This window comes from Malania oleifera, chromosome 2 (genome assembly GCF_029873635.1).
Source record: "Malania oleifera isolate guangnan ecotype guangnan chromosome 2, ASM2987363v1, whole genome shotgun sequence".
NCBI classification, from domain to species: Eukaryota; Viridiplantae; Streptophyta; class Magnoliopsida; order Santalales; family Ximeniaceae; genus Malania; species Malania oleifera.
This window is the reverse complement of record NC_080418.1, coordinates 127,772,825-127,791,499: the sequence shown is the minus strand read 5'-3', so window position 1 is coordinate 127,791,499 and position 18,675 is coordinate 127,772,825. Positions and strand designations below refer to the sequence as shown.

Sequence of the window (18,675 nt, the reverse complement as noted above, 5' to 3'; positions counted from 1 at the left end):
GCTCATTTATCGACTACAAGATCATGCTGTTGATCTTCCACTCCCAGGAAATGTTGAAAATACTATTCTGATTACTGCAGAAAGAGGAGATGATGCCCTCACCATTCTTCAAATTCCAAGGCAAATTTCCAGAGACGATTTGAAGCAGGTTATTCCTTTAGAATGGATTACCAGCTATGAACAACTTCATCAGCAAAAGGAACCTATCCATCTTTCAGAAGCTAAGTTTGAAAGATGTTCTGATGGAAAAGTAAAGACAGTATTTAAACCGCCAGAGGCTCCTTCGTCCAGCACTCCCCCTATATTCCAGTCTCTTATGATTCGCCCTGTCACATTTGAAGACAAAATTCCCATAAGCTATGTCAAAGCTGATGGATTTCCAGTCTATACAGACAAGATTGAAGGACATTTCTTATGGGATGTCGATCCCTTTATGTGTGATGAAGATTGTGATTGCAATTTCGTTCCTCACCAACATCGGAGTACGTGCAAACCTCTTCCTAAACGAAGAGGACCAGAAGATCCAGATAGTCCCTGGATAGGGCCTAATCTTGCCAAAGAAAAGCCAGGACCACTATGGATCTATGAAAGAGCTCTCCAAATCTTAACAGAAGAAGGATTATTAACCAGAACCCATACCTGAATTTCCTAAAGCCACCCCTCATCCAGTTCCAGAACCCATTCCTTGTTTTATGGCTTCCTCATATGATAAAAATTTCCCTCCTCTTGAATCAAAATCTCAACCAAAGGCAAATCTTTATTCTAAACCCTTTGTCTAGCCTACAGAAATCCAGCCTGATGGAACCAAAAAGCTGCCTTCTCAAGCTGAGCAAGTCCTAAATTGGCAAACTCAAAACACCAGGGTTCGAAATGAAACTCTTAAAATTCTGGACACCGAAGTTGATAGATTAATCTCGTAGAGCTCTCGAATGGACAGCCGCATAGGCCAATTTGATTCCAGAATTGAACAGATGTATACCGACCTGAAGGCCAGAATTGACCAGCTTGATGTAGATTTAAGGTACTACATAAAGACAAGGTACTTTGGAGCAGAATTTGATTTCAAAGAGGCAGAAATCAGAAAGCTAAAAGATCAATTATCCCAGATGGAGCAAGATTTTCACAAACCTCCGCCTCCACCATCCTTTTATATACCCAAGGCTTATCCTTACACTCCTTCTTACTCCTTTTCCTCACCATCTCCCCCATCCTCATATACACAACCATATTATTCCAAACACTTTAAGTACACGGCTGAAGTTTTCAGAAAACATTCCCTCATACATAAAAAAGCAAGTTCCAACACCTCACGACCAAATCCTCTTTCACCCACACCAGTACCATCTACCTCTTACCCAGAACAAAAACTTAAGGCCCTTGTGATTCCATCTGAATTTGAGCCCAAATACCCATCCTTACTCATTGATGAGATTTCTTCTCCATCGGAATCAACCTCTGTAAGTGATTATAATAGTGTTGTTTCCACTGAAGCCTTATCAGCCTCATCCCAAGAAGAACATGTTGCTGATATCACTCAGATGCTCATGGCTGCTCGAACAGACCCTGGACCATCTAGGGCTCGGGATACAGATGATATGTCTGAAACCACTCCAATTGTTGAAGAACCCACAGAAGTTGAAACAAGAGCTCAGGAACCCCAAGGAACCTTCCCACTGAAGCCTTCTAATTGCCCATGGTTCTCCTTTGATGATATTCCTCCAATCAAATGGAGAGACAGAATAGGAGAATTCGGAGCATGGATTGATCTTCAATTATCCAAAATAGGGAATCTTTTAGAAGCTGTTTTAATGGAATTCGCATCCAGATTTACTGGATCTCTCAGAGATTGGTTTCAAGCTCTAGGAGACTACAAACAACTGCAAATTATCAGATCACAGTCCCTTTCCTTTGCACTCGGTACTCTCTACCTGGAATTCATTGGAGACCTAGATACGCACGCCACTCAAGTCAGGCAAGAGTATTTTGAGATGCATTGCTGTTCTCTGAAGAGAAAAGACCTTGAATTTCATTACCAAAGAATGTCCAAGAGATACTATCTCTTGGGAGGATTCAATGATGAAAATTTGAGACAAGTCTATATCAATTCTTTGCGTGAGGAACTTCAAGCAAAACTCCAGAGGAAAATTAATTCTCTCCAAAGACCACTTAGAGAAATCTCTCTCGAAGAAATTCAACAATTGACCCTTGCTTCTTTGGATAAACTCTGTGATACTCATGAGTTATTTTCCAAAATGCTTTAACAAAATCACAGGTTTAACAAGCAGTGTAAAAAGCCCTATTTACAGATTAAATGCAAGGATAAAAGCTGCATGTGTAGCTCAAAAAAGAAGAAGCATTTTCACAAAGTCCCTAGTAATAAGAAGTCCAAGAAGTTTAAATTCTTCTGGAAGAAGCACAAAAGAGGAACAAGGAAATCTTCCCGATGCTTTATCTGTGGCAAGAAGGGACATTTTGCAAAACGGTGTCCTTATGATCGAGCAAAATCAGCAAAAATGATTCAACAATTACAAGTTGAAGATGCTAATATTGAATCCATCTACTTAGAACAAGAAGAAATGGATAGTGACACAGTCTTTGTTCTTCCTACCACTGATCCTTCTGATTCAGATAAAGATAGTTATTTAGATTCTCCTGAAGAAGTGTTCCAAGCTCGACAGATGTTCCTTTCAGAACAGTCCCAGTTAAGCCCTCATGTTCAAATCCAAATTCTCCTAGAAAAAATATAGCAATCCCATTCCTGCTATCGCATATGTTGATACAGGTTCTTACAAGACCATGATTAATCCAAAGATTCTCCCCTCAAAATATTGGTCTCATAACACCCAGTTCTTCAAAGCTGGAATCAAGCTACTTCCCAATTGCACAATCTGGGCTCATGTCATTAGAAGTTCTCTTCCCGATAAAGATGTCATATTAGGATGGGATGTTTATTGCCAGTCCAAATCCCTTTGAATCCTTCCCACAAGAATCAAGTGCAAGCGGGAGTTCAAGCCTTTTACTCCTATGACCAAAATATATTCCTTAGAAGAAGGAGATCCAAATTATCAGCCTATCCAAGATCAATTATTAAAGCTATGTGCTGAAAGCCATGATCAATTTGATCACCAGAAACCTCTTTGGAAAAATTCTGATTTCTTTATCAAGCTGCCTTTCAAGCTCAATGAAGATATTAATCTAACAAAAGCCTCTCATCTAGGTATGACACCCTCAGATCTGAAAATGGCATGAGATGAATGTAAGCAGTTGCTAAAACAAGGCCTTATTGAGCCCACAAGCTCTCCTTGGGCATGTCCAGCCTTCTATGTGGAAAAACGATTAGAAAAGGTCAGGGGAAAAAAAAGATTGGTTATTGATTATAAGCCCTTAAATGCTTTCATTAAAGATGATAAGTTTCCTATTCCAAAGCACAAGACTTTATTCATTCATTTTGCAGAAGCAAAATTTTTTTCAAAATTCGATCTTAAGGGAGCATTTTGGCAACTTGGGATTCATCCTTGTTAGAATTGGTGTATTCCCAAGAGGGGAGGTGAATTGGAAATTTAAACTTTTCTCCTAGGTTGAACTAGGTGTTAGCAAAATATTACAACCTAGGGTCTTTCTATGCAGTTCCAAATGTGCCGATAAATATAATATACGGAAATTTAAATTAAGCGCATTATTCACATAATAACATGTACGTGCAGTAAATATAAAGTGCGGAAATATGAATAAACACACGATATGTTATCGGGGTTCGGCCAACTGTGCCTACGTCCTCGCCTCTAGCTTACAAGCCTGACGATTTCACTAATAGCTCACTTAAGGGTGGAGCGGCACCGGTTACAACCAGGTCAATTAACACAGGGTTGACTTCAACCTTAACCAGGTCAATTAACGGGGCTGACCTCAACTTACACGCCTTAACAGGATGACGTACCTAGCTTTCCTAATCGGGTCTAAGCCAATCCGAGACTATTCCAGGGCTAGTTTCCCTCTTCAGGCCCGTGCCTAGAATATAGCAGTTTCACTCAATAAATGACACGGTACAGTGATTATGCTTTCAGGTTAAGCAGATATGTACCCAGTTACGCGCAATCACATACACCATAAAGATTTAATATGTAAGCTCAGTGTGGTCTAGTATTTCAACTCTCAGATATATATTTACTATCAGTGTAATGAGTGCGTGAGAGTATCAACCAGTATGATCTTTGTATCACAATATATGCTCAATCTAACAGCTCACACAAAGATACTAGCCAGACAATATATATGTATATTTCAATCAGCAGATTTTATCAGTTGTATGATGCTCAAGTAATATATATGTTTTGTTTGCAAAAAGAGTTTAATCTTTGTATTCAATGAATGATGTAAATCAATGAATATTGCAACAAAGATTTTTGTCATACAAACAAATATCTCTTCAAAGATTTATCAAGATGAAACACACAAGATATTTGAGAGTGATTTTAAAAGAATTTTTGCAACCAAAATCAAATATAAACTTCTCAAGATATTGCAATGGCGATGCAATACTCAGAAGCTCTAACGAAGTCTTCTTAGGAAAGACTTATTGATAAAGTCCCCTAAGAACTCTTGAGGATGTGCTCTCAAATAAAATAATTTCACACAAACACAATCTTGAGAGAGCAATCCTTAAGGAACAACAACACTTAAATCACACTTACAAAAGTATTTGAGAAGTAAGATCTGGTAAGAATAAGTGTTGGAGGCTCAAAGGTGTGTATTATGGGTTTTGGGATTTTTAAAGAATTTCTCCCTAATCAAATCTGCTAATCTCTTGCTAATCTTAGCAAATGATGGGCTATATATAGACATTGGAAGAATTATAACTGTTAGGACATGTAGGGTATTATTAATATTGTTTAAGATCATTTTAACCCTAATTAACCTTGTTTAAAAATGTTTAACCGCGGTAAAAATTAGGGCAACCTGAGAGGTCCGGTCGACCAGAATCATTTCGGTCGACCAGAGTTCATATGGTTCAGTCGACCAGGACACTTTTGAACTAAAGACTCGGTCGACCGAAAGTGCTTGTCCAAAGGGCGATTTTCCATTTTACCGAGGTTCGGTTGACCAGGCCATTTTGAATTGAATGATTCGATCGACTAGACAGTTGGGACTTCTCTCGAGGACCCTTGGTCGACCAGGTAGTTGGTATACATTTTTGGCTCGGTCAACCAGATGGTCAATTTGTTGATCTTAGGAGGTTTCGGTCGATCGGGGATTTTGAACTACACTATTTCGGTCAACCGGGACCTTGGTCAACTTTTGACCCAGGCCAATTTCGATCGACCGGGGCAAAATGAACTGCCTTGGCCGGTCGACCGAAAGTGTACAATGTGTGCATTTTGGTCCTGTTATGAAACACACAAACCCTATTCAAGTGCCTAACATTCATAGGTGCAATGGTGTGTGTCTTAGGGTCATTTATGTCCAATTAAAGACATCGAAAAAGTCCGGTGTCGGTCGACCGAAGGGTAAACCCTAAGGTCTTTCTAAGGTCACTTTAGGTTGTGTTTGGTTTGAGCTTACGTATTATATCATGCATGTGATGTATGTGAGCTTATTACAAACCAAAGACCCTATTTAACTATTACAGGCCAATTATGTAAATGAAATACATATTACAACACAAATGGGATTTTGTCTTCACTTGCTTTGTGCCCATCTCGATCTTGACAATTATAGTTCCTGCACAAAACCTCAAACACTCATTAGATACAATGAGTATTTGTCATAATCAAAACCGGGCGTGACCTATAAGGTCAACAATCCTGATGATCGATACAAAACAACTTTCTCCATCCCAAGTGAACAATTTCAATGGACTATTCTACCCTTCGGGCTTAAAACGACCCATTCATTATTTCAGAAGGCCATGACAAGGATATTCAATCCTATTCTCCACAGTGCTTTGATATATATTGATGATATATTATTATTTTCCAACGCCCGGGAAGATCATTATCAACTGCTGCAACAATTTCATCATCTGGTTGATCAGCATGGAATTATGCTCTTTCAAAAGAAAAGTAGCATTGGAAAGCGATAGATTGATTTCTTAGTAATGAAGACTTCACATGGTAATTTACTCCTGGACCACATATTGCTAAAGAATTATTGGGTTTTCCAGATGAATATCTTTCGAAAAAGCAAATTCAACAGTTTCTTGGCATCATCAACTTTATTAGAGACTTTATTCCTCACGTAGGCAATTTCATTAGCCAGCTGTCCAAACTTTTGAAAAAAGATCCACCACCGTGGGGCCCATATCAAACTAATGCCTTCAAGCACCTCAAAAAAGCTGCACAAAATCCACTGCCTCTCACAATCCCATCAACTGGGAATCTCGTCTTGCAAACTGATGCAAGTGATCACTTCTGGGGAGCATTATTGCTTGAAGAAAAGGATAACAGAAGAAACTACTGTGGACATGCCAATGGAGAATTCAAACCTTCACAAAAGCATTATCACACAGTTTACAAAGAAATCCTTGCCGTAAGATATGGGATCCAGAAATTTGATTTTCGTGTCAGAATCAGACATTTCACAATCGGGATGGATAATTCCAGCTTTCCAAAAGCACTTGAATTCCGGAACAAGATTCTCCCAGATCCCCAGATACTTCGTCTCAAAGATTGGTTTTCCAGAAATGATTTCATTGTGAAACATACAAAAGGAAAACACAATATCTTGACAGACATGCTCAGTAGACCAGAACAATCAGCCCCTTTTATCCTTGCCAAAAAAGCCATACCCTTAATCTTCATGACTTCGCCAGAAGAAATTTTTCACCTCTCTGCTACAAAAGAAATGATCTATCCTCTAGAACTCCTCAGTCCCCTTCCAGTCCAAACCTTCACCCCCAGCTGCATCAATAGCTTTGCCAAAGCTCATGTTATAGTATATGCCACCCTGATCAGACATCATTTGTCTGACCCTTCCAAACCCTTCCTCAACCCTTATTTCCTCAGTCCGTCCTCATTATTTAATCATAATATTTTATGGTATATTTGGTGTGTTTCTATTTTGCAGGTACATGCAATCATTTTCCCCCTTTAAGAAGTGTATGAACATTTGTACAAGCCAACCAATCAAGACTCTCTCCTTTGCACCCTTTTCCAATGGTTTGACCCTCTGCCGTCATGGAGAAAGAAATTGATCGAATTAATGGGAAATCAGAATGTTTGGAAATTAACTTCAGAAGAAGCCTCGAGAGTTCATTGTGTGTTCATCTTACATAGGCCCTACTTCTACAATCCCCAGAGGAGTCTGTTATGGTCCCACAACACAGCTTTCGTATGGGAAACAGTCCATGATCTCACCAAGCTTTGGCCAAGTTTCAAAGAGCCTCTAATTCAATTTCTTTGTGGACTCAATAATATCTCTTATGGCCTCGAAGTTATCCAGCTTGTTCCTGACAATCTCATTCCATTAGAAGACATCCCCGCAAGAGATCTGTATCAAGATTCTCAGGATCCTATGGAGACTGATGAACACGACGACTTTCCATCTACTTACTACCATCTAGTGTATGAAGATATTACTGATGAGGACTTCATCAATCTCAACTTGTCTCCTTCACACCACATGTAGACCCAGTACTGCCAAGACGTCGGTTGTCGAGTGTTGTGTCACTTTATTAAAGTAGCTTTAAGTCATGTCATTGCTTTATGTTATGTAAAATTTTATGTCAGGTCTCTTTATTAAAGTTTCCTTAGGTCATGTCGTTGCTTAATGTCATGTAAAAGTTTGTGTCAGGTAACTTTATTAAAGTTACTTTAGTCCTGATAAGTCTTGTAATAGAGGCTTTTATATCTATAAATAAGGGGGTTGCGTTCCCGTTCGGGGCAACACCACAACACCGAACACCAGAAAACCTGTCTAAAGTTTCCTCTTCTTCCATGGCTTTCTAAATTCCAAGTTCTTGAAAACTGTTGTTTGAAAGACCTTTGTATCCACCTTTATGAGCTTGTAAAAAGGATTCAAGTATGCTCTGTGCTTGCCTCTCCAGGAGGATCCTGCACATCAGAAAGATTGTACGGTCCCTTGAGATCTACCTTGTTTGGTCCCTTTGATCTTTCCTTAAGGGCACTTGTGGATGGCTTAGAAGTACCCGTTGATGAGGTTTGGGGAAAAACAAGTCTAAGTCAAGTGTCTAAAAGGTTTTAGATCTGGGGTTTTCAGACATTTGTATGATCTAAAGGGCTCCCGACCCTGTGTGATCTCAACTTCCTGGACTCCAGGTAAGATGACTCTAATACCACACAGAGCCAATTTTAAATTTTTAATTATAAAAATATTAATATTTTAATGAAAATATATTTAAAATAATTATATATGATTTTACGATGTATTATGACATATTAGTTATTATAATCCAATTTTGGATTGCAAGAACTATTTATAAATTTAAATTAACATTAAACAAATTAAAAATTTGAATTTAATTAATAATAATATTTTATCATAATTTAATATGATTGTAATATATTATAAATATACATTAATAACAAGATTATTTTTAATTAAAAATAATAATCTTATATTATGTTTTAATGGAAACTATTTAAACTTTAATTATAAATAATTTAAATAATAATTAGTGAAATCATTAGTTAAAAAATGTTAATATTTTTAATCTAAAATATGTTTAAAAAATTATCATACAGTACCCTATAATAATAGTAAATATCTGAATATCACTTATTTTAAACTCAACCAAACACCACTTATAACTTTCAACACTTTTCTAGTTTAGCACTTATTGACACTTTTTCTAAAAAGCATTTCCGCATTAGTAATTCCAAACAATCCCTCAGCCACTCTCTTTAGTACTAGATTCCAAAACTCTGCACATCTAGGATTACCCCCGAAAGGGACCCTTAAATAAGTCAAAGGCCACTCCAAAAGACCACACTCATATTAGAAGACTGCTCCCTGACTCATTCAGCAGGCACATTAATATTTGCTAAGCCACTTTTTCCCATATTTATTTCAAGCTTTGATATTCTCTCAAAGACTTTTGAGGATACCTAGACACAACAGAAAGAAGGGTTATGATCCTATAAAAACAAAATTGTATCATTCGGAAACTGAAGGTAAGAGTACTACTTCCTCTCTCCCCACTGCAACCCTTTCACCAACTCCCTATACGTAGCCCTATCCACCATTTTACTCAACACATCGGCTTCTAAAATGAATAGAAAAAGAGAAAGTGGATCACCTTGTTTAATACCTCTAGAAGCCCTAAACCAAGACTTAGGTTCCCCATTCACTACTACTGAGAACAACACATTAGACAAACAACCTCCTAACCACCTGCCCGAATGCTCACCAAAAAGCATTCCCACAAAAATTTAATCCAAAAAACTCTTAACTAATTCTAAGATAGACCTTTTCAAAATCCAGTTTAAAAATGGAACCACTCTTCTTCCTACGAAATCCCCCACCACCTTGTTAGCCACCAAAATTGCATCCACTATTTGTGATTTGTCTAACCCCTACAAAGGCACTCTGAGCTGTAGAAAGTCTTATCCAACACCGCACTCAGCCTATTAACTAGAACTTTGGTGTTGTTTATAGATAATAAAACAATTTTATTAAAATAAAATAATTACAATGAAATGAGCACCCAAATCTCACCAAAGTATGAAAAAAATTGTTCCACCTGCATCTTGCTACCTTGAATGAATGAACAAATGACTAATAGTCTCATTAGACTCATTGCACAACACACAAATATTTGGACTAAGGGTGTTGTAGGCCTTTTTAATTGTAGCATATTGTTTGTATTGATCTTGTTAAGAATTAAGGTCCAAATGAAGGCTCGGTTTTTAAATTGCTTCCCAAATAGATTTATGTAAGGGGAAAGGGCTAGGATTTGTGGATTTTATGAGATTGGAAAAGAAAGAATTTGAAGAGAAAGACCCTGAAGCCTCCCTAATCCAAAGCCTTGTATCCCCTTGCGAAGTTGGCAAGAAAGAATACAGCACACCCAACAAAAGAGTTAACTCACCATCCTCTCTTTCATTGAGACTTCTAAAGAAATGAAAATCCCAAGATAGAGAGCCCCGCCTCAAAAGAACACAAAGCTGAAATTGGTGCATTGTGAGTGTACAATCTAAACAAACGCGGCATCAACAGCTCCTACGAAGACTCGCAAACCCAAATGTCCTCCCAGAATTGAAATTTATCCCATTACCTGCTTTAAAACAAGTAAGAGGAAAGAAAAGACTAGTAACCTGGGACGCAAACTTCCATGGACTTGCATATGTGGCATTACCAGTGCCTTTGGAATCCCTTCTATTTTTATGTAGTCTGTATTTACTCTTTATTACTCTTTATTGCTTTGGTGATGATCTTATAAAAACTAGAGGTAGACTAATATGTTTGAAGCCCTCTACCTTAATGGCACGATGGTCATAAAAGTGGAATTAATGCTCTTGCTTTGCCTCCCGTTCCCATAAAAGTCAGCAAAAAACTTTAAGCAAGTCATCCTTAATAATATCCCAGCAGTCTTGAAAGAAAGCAAAGTTAAATCCATCCGGACCTAGAGCCTTATCCCTGCTCATCCTGAAAACTACCCCCCTTGGATCCTCCTCATCAAAATGTCTCTCTAACCAAAGCTTCTGATCTGTAGAAATGGGATTCCATTGTAACCACTCAACCATCGGTCTCCAAGTCGCGTCCTCAGAATAGAGATTTTCAAAGAAATCAGAGATCTTGGATAAAACTTCCCTAAACACCTAAATTTTCTTGAAACACAAACTTGAAACACCAGAATTTTCTCTTTCCAATAAAACTTCCCAATAATAACTGAAGTTAAGCCTCGATAAATCCACTGGACCACCAATATCCTTATCCAACGGCTTCTTATAGCATTCTTCCTGATAAAAACCATGGGCCTCCTTTTCCATATCTTCTACAGTCCTAGATTGAAGGTTTGAATTGTTCGGTAGATATCTCACTCTGCCATGGCAACCGTCGGCCAGCCATGGTAGAGAAAGGCCATGGCAACGGTCGGCCAGCCATGGTAGAGAAAGGAGAAACCAGAGAATCTTGAGTGAGAAGAAAGGAAATGATTCTTTCAGTCATTGAGAAAGAGAATTAAGCATATGGCATGTCCATTTCAGCAGGATACCTTCTTATAGTAGTTTGGTGGTTGATTTTTTTTTTTCTTGCATCACACTTGTATAGTTTTTGTGAGTTTGGGTTTTGCTACTATTGGTGCTTTATATTCAATTTTACCCCTGAATGAATTGTAAAAGAGAGAGTAATAGAAATTATAGGTTGTTCGTCTCCTCTCTCTCACAAAATGCAACACCCAGTGTAAAGCCATTTAGGTAAAGCGCTTTTACCGGTTTATGACTGCAATCATGAGCCTGGAGGCTGTGCCTTACCTTGGAAAGCTAGTTGGAAGACAAGTGTTTCTACTGAAGTAGTTTCTTCCTCCTGCGAAGCAGTGAGGGAAAGGATCTTGAGTCTTGACGACCTGCAGGAAAAGGGTATTCCTGTGGTAAACTGCTGCTTTTTGTGTAAGGAAGAGCTTGCGACAGTTTTTCACTCTCTCCTACTATGGCCAAATGCAGCTGCTATGATGGGATCCAACGGATGGCAGCAGGTTTTATAAGGTAGGAGCTGTGGGCTTGCCGAGTATTACAAACAGATAGAGAAAGAAAAAAAAAATATAGATTTGATCCCTTTGACCATCTTTTGGTTGGTGTGGAGGGATAGAAAGGAGCTTTTGAAGGCATAGAATCTTCCATTCATCATGTTAAGAGCGTATTAAAATTTTATATTTTTTTGGATTAACACTTGGGACATCCTTGTTGGAGGTCTTGGGTTCATCGTGGAACGGGTAGGAAGGGATATGGGCTACCTCCTGTTGTGTAGCTCAGGCCTAGTATGGGCTTCCATTTGGCCAAAAAAAAAAATATTTTGTTGATTCTGTTACCAGTAAACTTTGCTAATGTAAGTGGGTTGCATGCTTGCACCTTTTTGGTGCCTCCAGTTTTTTTTCTTCTATTGCTCATTGAAAATGTTTTGGTAATTTTTAGTCTATGACTTTGCACAAATTCAATTTACTGGTCTAGTCCATGATTGGTTCCTTTTACATCTCTAACCCTTTTTTAGAGTTATTGTTTTGTGTTTTGAAAAGTGAAAATTTCAGGAGTCTTGTGATTCATTACCTTTCCTTTTTTAATGAAAAAAATTAGGTGCCTGCCAATGGCGCCTGTTTTCCCTGAGTATCCTCTTATTACCATATGAGAGGACTTTTTCTGTGATTTATATACATATGCTCTTGTTAATAAGATGGATTTTGAATTTATATGAAGGATTCTATTTTTGTTGCTTTTGATGTCAATGTCTATGTTTGTTTTTCGCTGAGCTTAGTGAAAGTTCATTTTTGTTACTCCTAGTCCTTTCTGCCTTTCTAGCTTTAGTTGGACTCCTATTTTTCTAATCTTGCTTGACTCTCTTAATTTGTTCTTTTGATGACATAGGTTTGGTTATGATTATCCTGGTGGGTATGAACGTGACATAGGGGGCAGGCCTGGGCATTTTGATGAGAGGTCTCATGGTCGGTTTGGTGGTCGCTCTTCTGGTGGCTATCCAGGTGGTGCACCTGGTATTGATTGATTTCTCCTTTTGACTTCCTATTCTCAATGATATGATAGCGCTCAATTCTCTGTATATGCTTATGTATTTTTGTATTTTGATAATAGGCAAATATTTTTCCTTTTTCAGTTGGGACTTATGGGTGTGGGTCATTGCTATTTGCTCGTTGTTGTGCAGGTTACTAATTATAGAATTTAGAGGTAATTTTGTGGGTCCAATGCGTAAAATGGGAAGTTTGATTTTGATATTTTGTTGACCATTTGATTTGATTTATTTATTTATTTTTTATGGGAAGTTTGTTTTTGAATTTCAAAGAAAATATTATTTTTGATGAAAAATTTAATTATATTTTCAAATTGCTGGCAGAAATTGGTAGCTAAAACATGGAACTTCCGCAAGAATATATTATTTTGGTGTCTTATTTTCGTTGGAGGATCTTTTTTCTCCTCTTTGTACATTTTCTTCCTTTTGAATAAATATATTTTCTTTTTCTATAGAAAACATGAAATTTTTGAATGAAATTTCTGGAAACATAGAGACAAGAACACAAGATTTAATCTAGAAGAGCTGTGAATGCAATGCATGAGTGACTTGCCTGTGGTGTCTACCGTGTGCCTCCATGGTGCCTTTTTAGTGATCTCATATCTTGTCTCCTTTACTCATGCGAGGTTCTTAAACTTAGAGCATCGGGACATTTTTTATCAATAATATTTAGGATCTCTACTCTCATGATAGCCCATCCTATGGCAAGAAGGTTAGGGTTAGAAATTCCTGTCTCCCCTTCCTGCTGAAGCATGAGCACACACAAAACTTGCAATGTGCTCATTCTTATAAAACACCATACCTAATGGCAGAATCCAAACAGAACTCCTGTACTCTCCTTCCCCCCCCCCAACAAAAAAATAAAATAAAAATGATGCTGCAAACTATACTATCATCAACTTCAAAATTTTGATAGAAACTTTTAAGAGTAGAAATTTCAACAAATATATTGTAGACTTGATGTATGGTTAATGAATCATCCGGTTAGTGTAGAAAATTTAACTGAATTTTGCTGCAGCTGTTATTGTTTTGAATACCCTCTTTTTTGTTAATATATTTATTTTGATGCTTTCGAGAGTCCAAAATAGTTCATTTAAGGCTTTGATCTTGTATCAAGCTAAATAGCTTCTTCCTGGGTTATATTCTTACCCAGTTATCCCCCTTTCCTCCTTTTGGTCATGAGAGATGGAAAAGTACAAGAGAATGTAAATCAGATTCTAATCATTTAAAGTTTAAACTTTAATTGATAGAAGCAAACCCATATGTGTTGGTTCTGTACTACTGTATTTATGTTGATTTGATTTTGGAGTAGGTGTGTTCATGGGTTGGCTTCAGCCTAAGACTCCAACCAACCTGATATTGTTGGTTTGGGAAAAAGCTAATCCTAAGCTGAACCGTTGAGGATGCGGTTTGGGTTGGTTTGATTATTGGGTGGGCTGAGTTTGATTGGCGGTTTAAATTGTTTAGGTAGAAAAGAAAAATAAAAGACAATGTGTAAAAGTTTTGCCAAACATAATAACAAATGTCAATTGAAAACACAATCTACATTAGTGTCATTCAAGTTAAATATTTTAGATTAATAGATGTCTCTAAAAATAAATAAATAAATAATCTCTACAATATAACGTAATAAGTACTTACAATTTTCAATTTTGCATTGATAATACCGTATAAAGAAGGTTTTTAAACTAGTCAAAGAAATATTATGTCTACCATCTGACACTTATACAATAGACCACTTCATATTATAAAATATGAAATATATCCATCGTCTTCCAAAAGGTCTCGAGGCCCTTATTAATTAGGCTGCTACCTTAATTATATTATGTATTCATTATTGAACATCAAAGGTCCTGAGGCTCTTATTATTTATTTATTTTACATATATACATAGTAGGCGGGTCGGTTTGAGTCAGGTGGGTTGAATAATAAACCTGCAAGCCAACCCAAACAATTGGGTTATGTAAAATGGCACACTGCCAACCGACCCATAAACCGCTCAAACCATTTTATTTGGGTTGGGCATTCGGGTTGAGCTGTGTGGGCGGGTTGATGAACACCCCTATTTTGGAGTTACTTGAGTGATGCTTATTCATTATTATTTTTACTGCCCTTCTGGTTGAGTAAAGCTGTATGAGTTGGGACTAAAAGAAGGAATCACTCAAGTAGAAGAACTAAGACCATACAGACTATCACTAGAGAAAACAGATAAATTCTTTACAAGATCAAAAAAGGAATCAAAAAAATTTGTTTGGTGAAAAAGAAATTCATTAAAATAGAAGAATGTTCCTGAAAAAACAAAGCAAAGAAAAAAACAATAGGAAGCTAAAGCAAAAAGAAAACTAAATTTTAGCTAATGGAGCTGACCAATCACGCTGGATATCAGCGAAAGTTGTACTGCCAAGACACCCTATAGAGGGTATTAACATTAACATGGGAGTGAAAAATACAACTTGCCCAAATTAAAGCCATAAATGAAACATGATTAAAAAATCCTGGCATTTATCTCCCACCAGAGTATCCATAGGACTGCAATACTGCGCACTGCCTCAATAGTTTCTGTGCCTCCCCAAGCCCCCAGCATCAATCAACAATAAAACTTGCGAAGAAAGAGTCCAGCAATCTGAAAAGTTTGTTTCATAAGCACTGAGCTACAAGGGAATGAAGAAATAAATGAGTGTGATCCTCATTACCAGCATAACACATAACTCACACAAATCAGGAGAGAACCATATTTGTTTACAACAGGAACTGTTCTTCCAATAGAATAAAACAGACGGCCATGGACTTCAATTTCTTCAAATAATCCAGATACTCCCTTGCATTTCTTTGCAAATAAACCAAAAAACTGCTAGTGAATAGCATCTCTCAAATCCTTCCCCACTTTTTACCATAGAGAGGACCCCTCTGAGTTTGCACCTCTGACCATGGTTTTAAATAACTGCTGCAACTGTTACGTAACGGTTTTTGGGGTTACTGATACTGTTACACACCGCGAAATCGGTGGGAAGAAAAATCACGGCCGTAGTGCACGTTACGGACTGTGACCGTTACGTAAAGGCCGCTACGGCCGTTATGTAACTGCTACAGCACTGTTACACAAAAAAATTATTTTATTTTTTACTTTTTCTTCTCATTTTTTCCCTCTCTTTCATATATCATTCTCAATGTACCAAGTGGCAAGAGGGGAAAAATATTATAATGAGGGTGACAGTGATACAAAATTTACTATTTCTTTAAATACTCACAATAGATGCATTAATTAAAAATTTGAAAATACTAACTTGTTAGGAAAATATTTTATTTTTATAATATTAGTAATGTGATATTTATGTTCTATATTTTTTAACTTCAACCTTCTTTCTTTTCTAGCTATTTTATATTTGTATTATTCGTATGTCTTATGTGTCTAATAGACTAATGGAGTGTATAATGTACTTTGTTTTATTAATTAATTTAGCACACATAAGAATTTATCACAGATAAGAACAATGAGAAGTATAAATACACACACACGTAATTTTTCTATCAATGGTGGTTTAAAACAAATGTAAACTTGTTGCCCTTACCAAATAACTTAGTTACTCGAATAAAGGATCCAAAACACACTAAAACTATTTCTAAGAAGGGCTAAAAGCTTAAAACATGCAAGTAAGCTAATATGCACAAGGTTGTGCGTGTTTCAAAAAAATTCACGGCCGTTACACCCGCTTCCCATTATGTAACATCCGCTACTCCCGCTTCCCGTTACACCCGTTATTGTTACGTTACGCTACCCGCTACCGCGATTTAAAACCATGCCTCTGACCCTATGCCCTCAGTCAGGACTCAATTGATATCTGGAGGGAGGCATTGGCCAGACTGTACAACAGCCTCAGGCCCTCAACCAGCGGCAATGCAACAGCATGTTACCAACTTCTTCCCCCTGATTTTTGCACAAAAAACACCTGTTAAGGTTAACTGTAGAAAAATAACTTCTTGAAACTTGAAAGAAAATTTGGTTGTCCACACAGCTTTCTAATGGAAATTAGCTGCTCATGCCTCTTCTTCTCCTCCCTTAATCCTGGAGTAAAAAGATTTTAATGAGGAGGTATCACTCTCCAACTGTAGCTAAAAAAACTTCCGTTCACCCCTCCTTTTCACCCACGTTCATACCCAAGTAGTCTTCCATCTGTCCCTTTAAAACTTCTCCTGAATATTAATTCTTGTCACACATGATCTTCCCTCGCATAACAATTGATCACTGATTCTTTTTATGAGGTCAATCTGTAGTCTTGGAAATTGATTTTTAACTGGAGTGGAGCTACACCATACGTCATACTAAAAGCATTAACATTCCATATCCAGCAATAGAAGCTACCCAGGGGAAAACTCTTCTGGCCTTCCCATCCCCAGGTGTTTCTGCAAGGCTGCCACACCTTGTGGATCCTGCTAATCTCTACTATTCAACCTGACTTCCCCTTATTTAGCTTTGATAAGCTTTCCCTTCATTTGTTTATGCACTGGGTTTTTTTTAGATAACAGAAAAATCTATTAGCAAAAGCATATAACAAGTTACGAAGAAAGTGGAATGACACGACCTCCAAAAAGCAACATATAAAAAATCAAACTACGCAAAAGCTGCTCTCCAATCCATTTGAATGTTGAACAGGGACAACCCCCAAAAGAACCGAATCAAAGGGCCCATAAAGGTACCAAAGCACCACTCTATGAAAAAATCATGATTGGTAGGATTGAAAATAAAACTTTTATCCAGGACTTGTCTTGTTAATCTAAACACAAACACTATCCTTGGTAATTGTCAAATCCTCTGGGTGGATTACATACATCCAATCTGTGGAGCTGAGGTTTGGATTACATACATCCAATCTTTTGGGTCTAGGTTTAGCCAAAAGAGATATGCAAATATAGATTGGGACTTTACACTTGTGGATCTTGTTTTAGAGCTATGCAAACCCACTTATGAACGAGTATGTCATAGTTCAAGCTGCTTGGAATTTTATTTTATTTTTTTTTAAGTTTTGAGAGTTATTGTATGCTTATGAGCATGCTTGGAAAAATATTTTTGTTTTTCATATTATTGTATGCTTTATACTTGTAAACAATAAATCACTTTGGAGCTGTCTCACTCTATCCAAAAGAGAGAGAATACTTCCAAATTAGTTGCTTTCTTTTTTCACATCAACTCAGATTTTAATGTGAAATTTGTTATCTCTTGTTTGGAGACTAATGGATGCAGCTTTAGTTGTACTTTACTTGCGTATAAAATTTTATTAATGCTTATATAAATTGGCTATAGCTTGCTTTTTCACCAATTTCACAGTTAATTTTTGTGATGCGATATGCTTGTGATGCGATATGCTTGTGCAATGTGCTCGTTGTCAGAGTCATGAGATGTTGCCATTAATTGTAAGCTGGAGGTTTTATGATGTGCTAGTAAGTTGCCTTACAAGCCATGAAGGTTTTGGTTAAATAATTTTTACAATTTTTACAAATTTTAGTTATAACTGTTGTAAATATTTGGAGCTATAGTCCGTGATCAATAAATCAACAAAAATTTGAAAAATATAATATAGGTAGGGGTCAAATGAAGATGAATGCTAAATATTTGCCGTAGATATTTGTTCATGACATTTAAATTTTGGTCTTGTTTTGAGCTCCCATTTAATATATTTATCTTTTGATAATCATGTAGATTTATTATCAGAAAAAAGAAAATGGAGCAATATTAGAATATCTAATGACCAGTTGGTCATGAGTTTTGAGTCCAAGGAAACAGCCTCTTTGCATAAAAGCAGAGGTATGGTTGCATACAGTGCGACGACCCTCCCCCTACCTTCTCAAAGCCGGGGCCTTGTGGCCTGGGGATGCCCTTTATTGAAATATTTAATGAAAATTTATATCAATTGAATTCATACATACATTAAATTTCTATAGACATAAAGGACAAATTTATAGACAAATCATTTAGTATGAAAAAAGTAG

At 37.1% G+C, this 18,675-nt stretch overlaps 1 protein-coding gene across 2 annotated transcripts in view; it reads left to right on the top strand.

Annotated features, from left to right (window-relative positions):
• LOC131148021 (serrate RNA effector molecule) overlaps nucleotides 1-18,675 on the top strand; it is a 60,150-nt gene that overhangs the window by 10,228 nt on the left and 31,247 nt on the right. Inside the window, exon 2 of one of the 2 annotated variants that reach the window (XM_058097763.1) lies at nucleotides 12,534-12,658. In XM_058097763.1, coding sequence (XP_057953746.1) covers nucleotides 12,534-12,658 — 125 coding nt within the window. The remainder of the gene's footprint in view (nucleotides 1-12,533; nucleotides 12,659-18,675) is intronic. The other variant, XM_058097764.1, reaches the window with a different exon arrangement.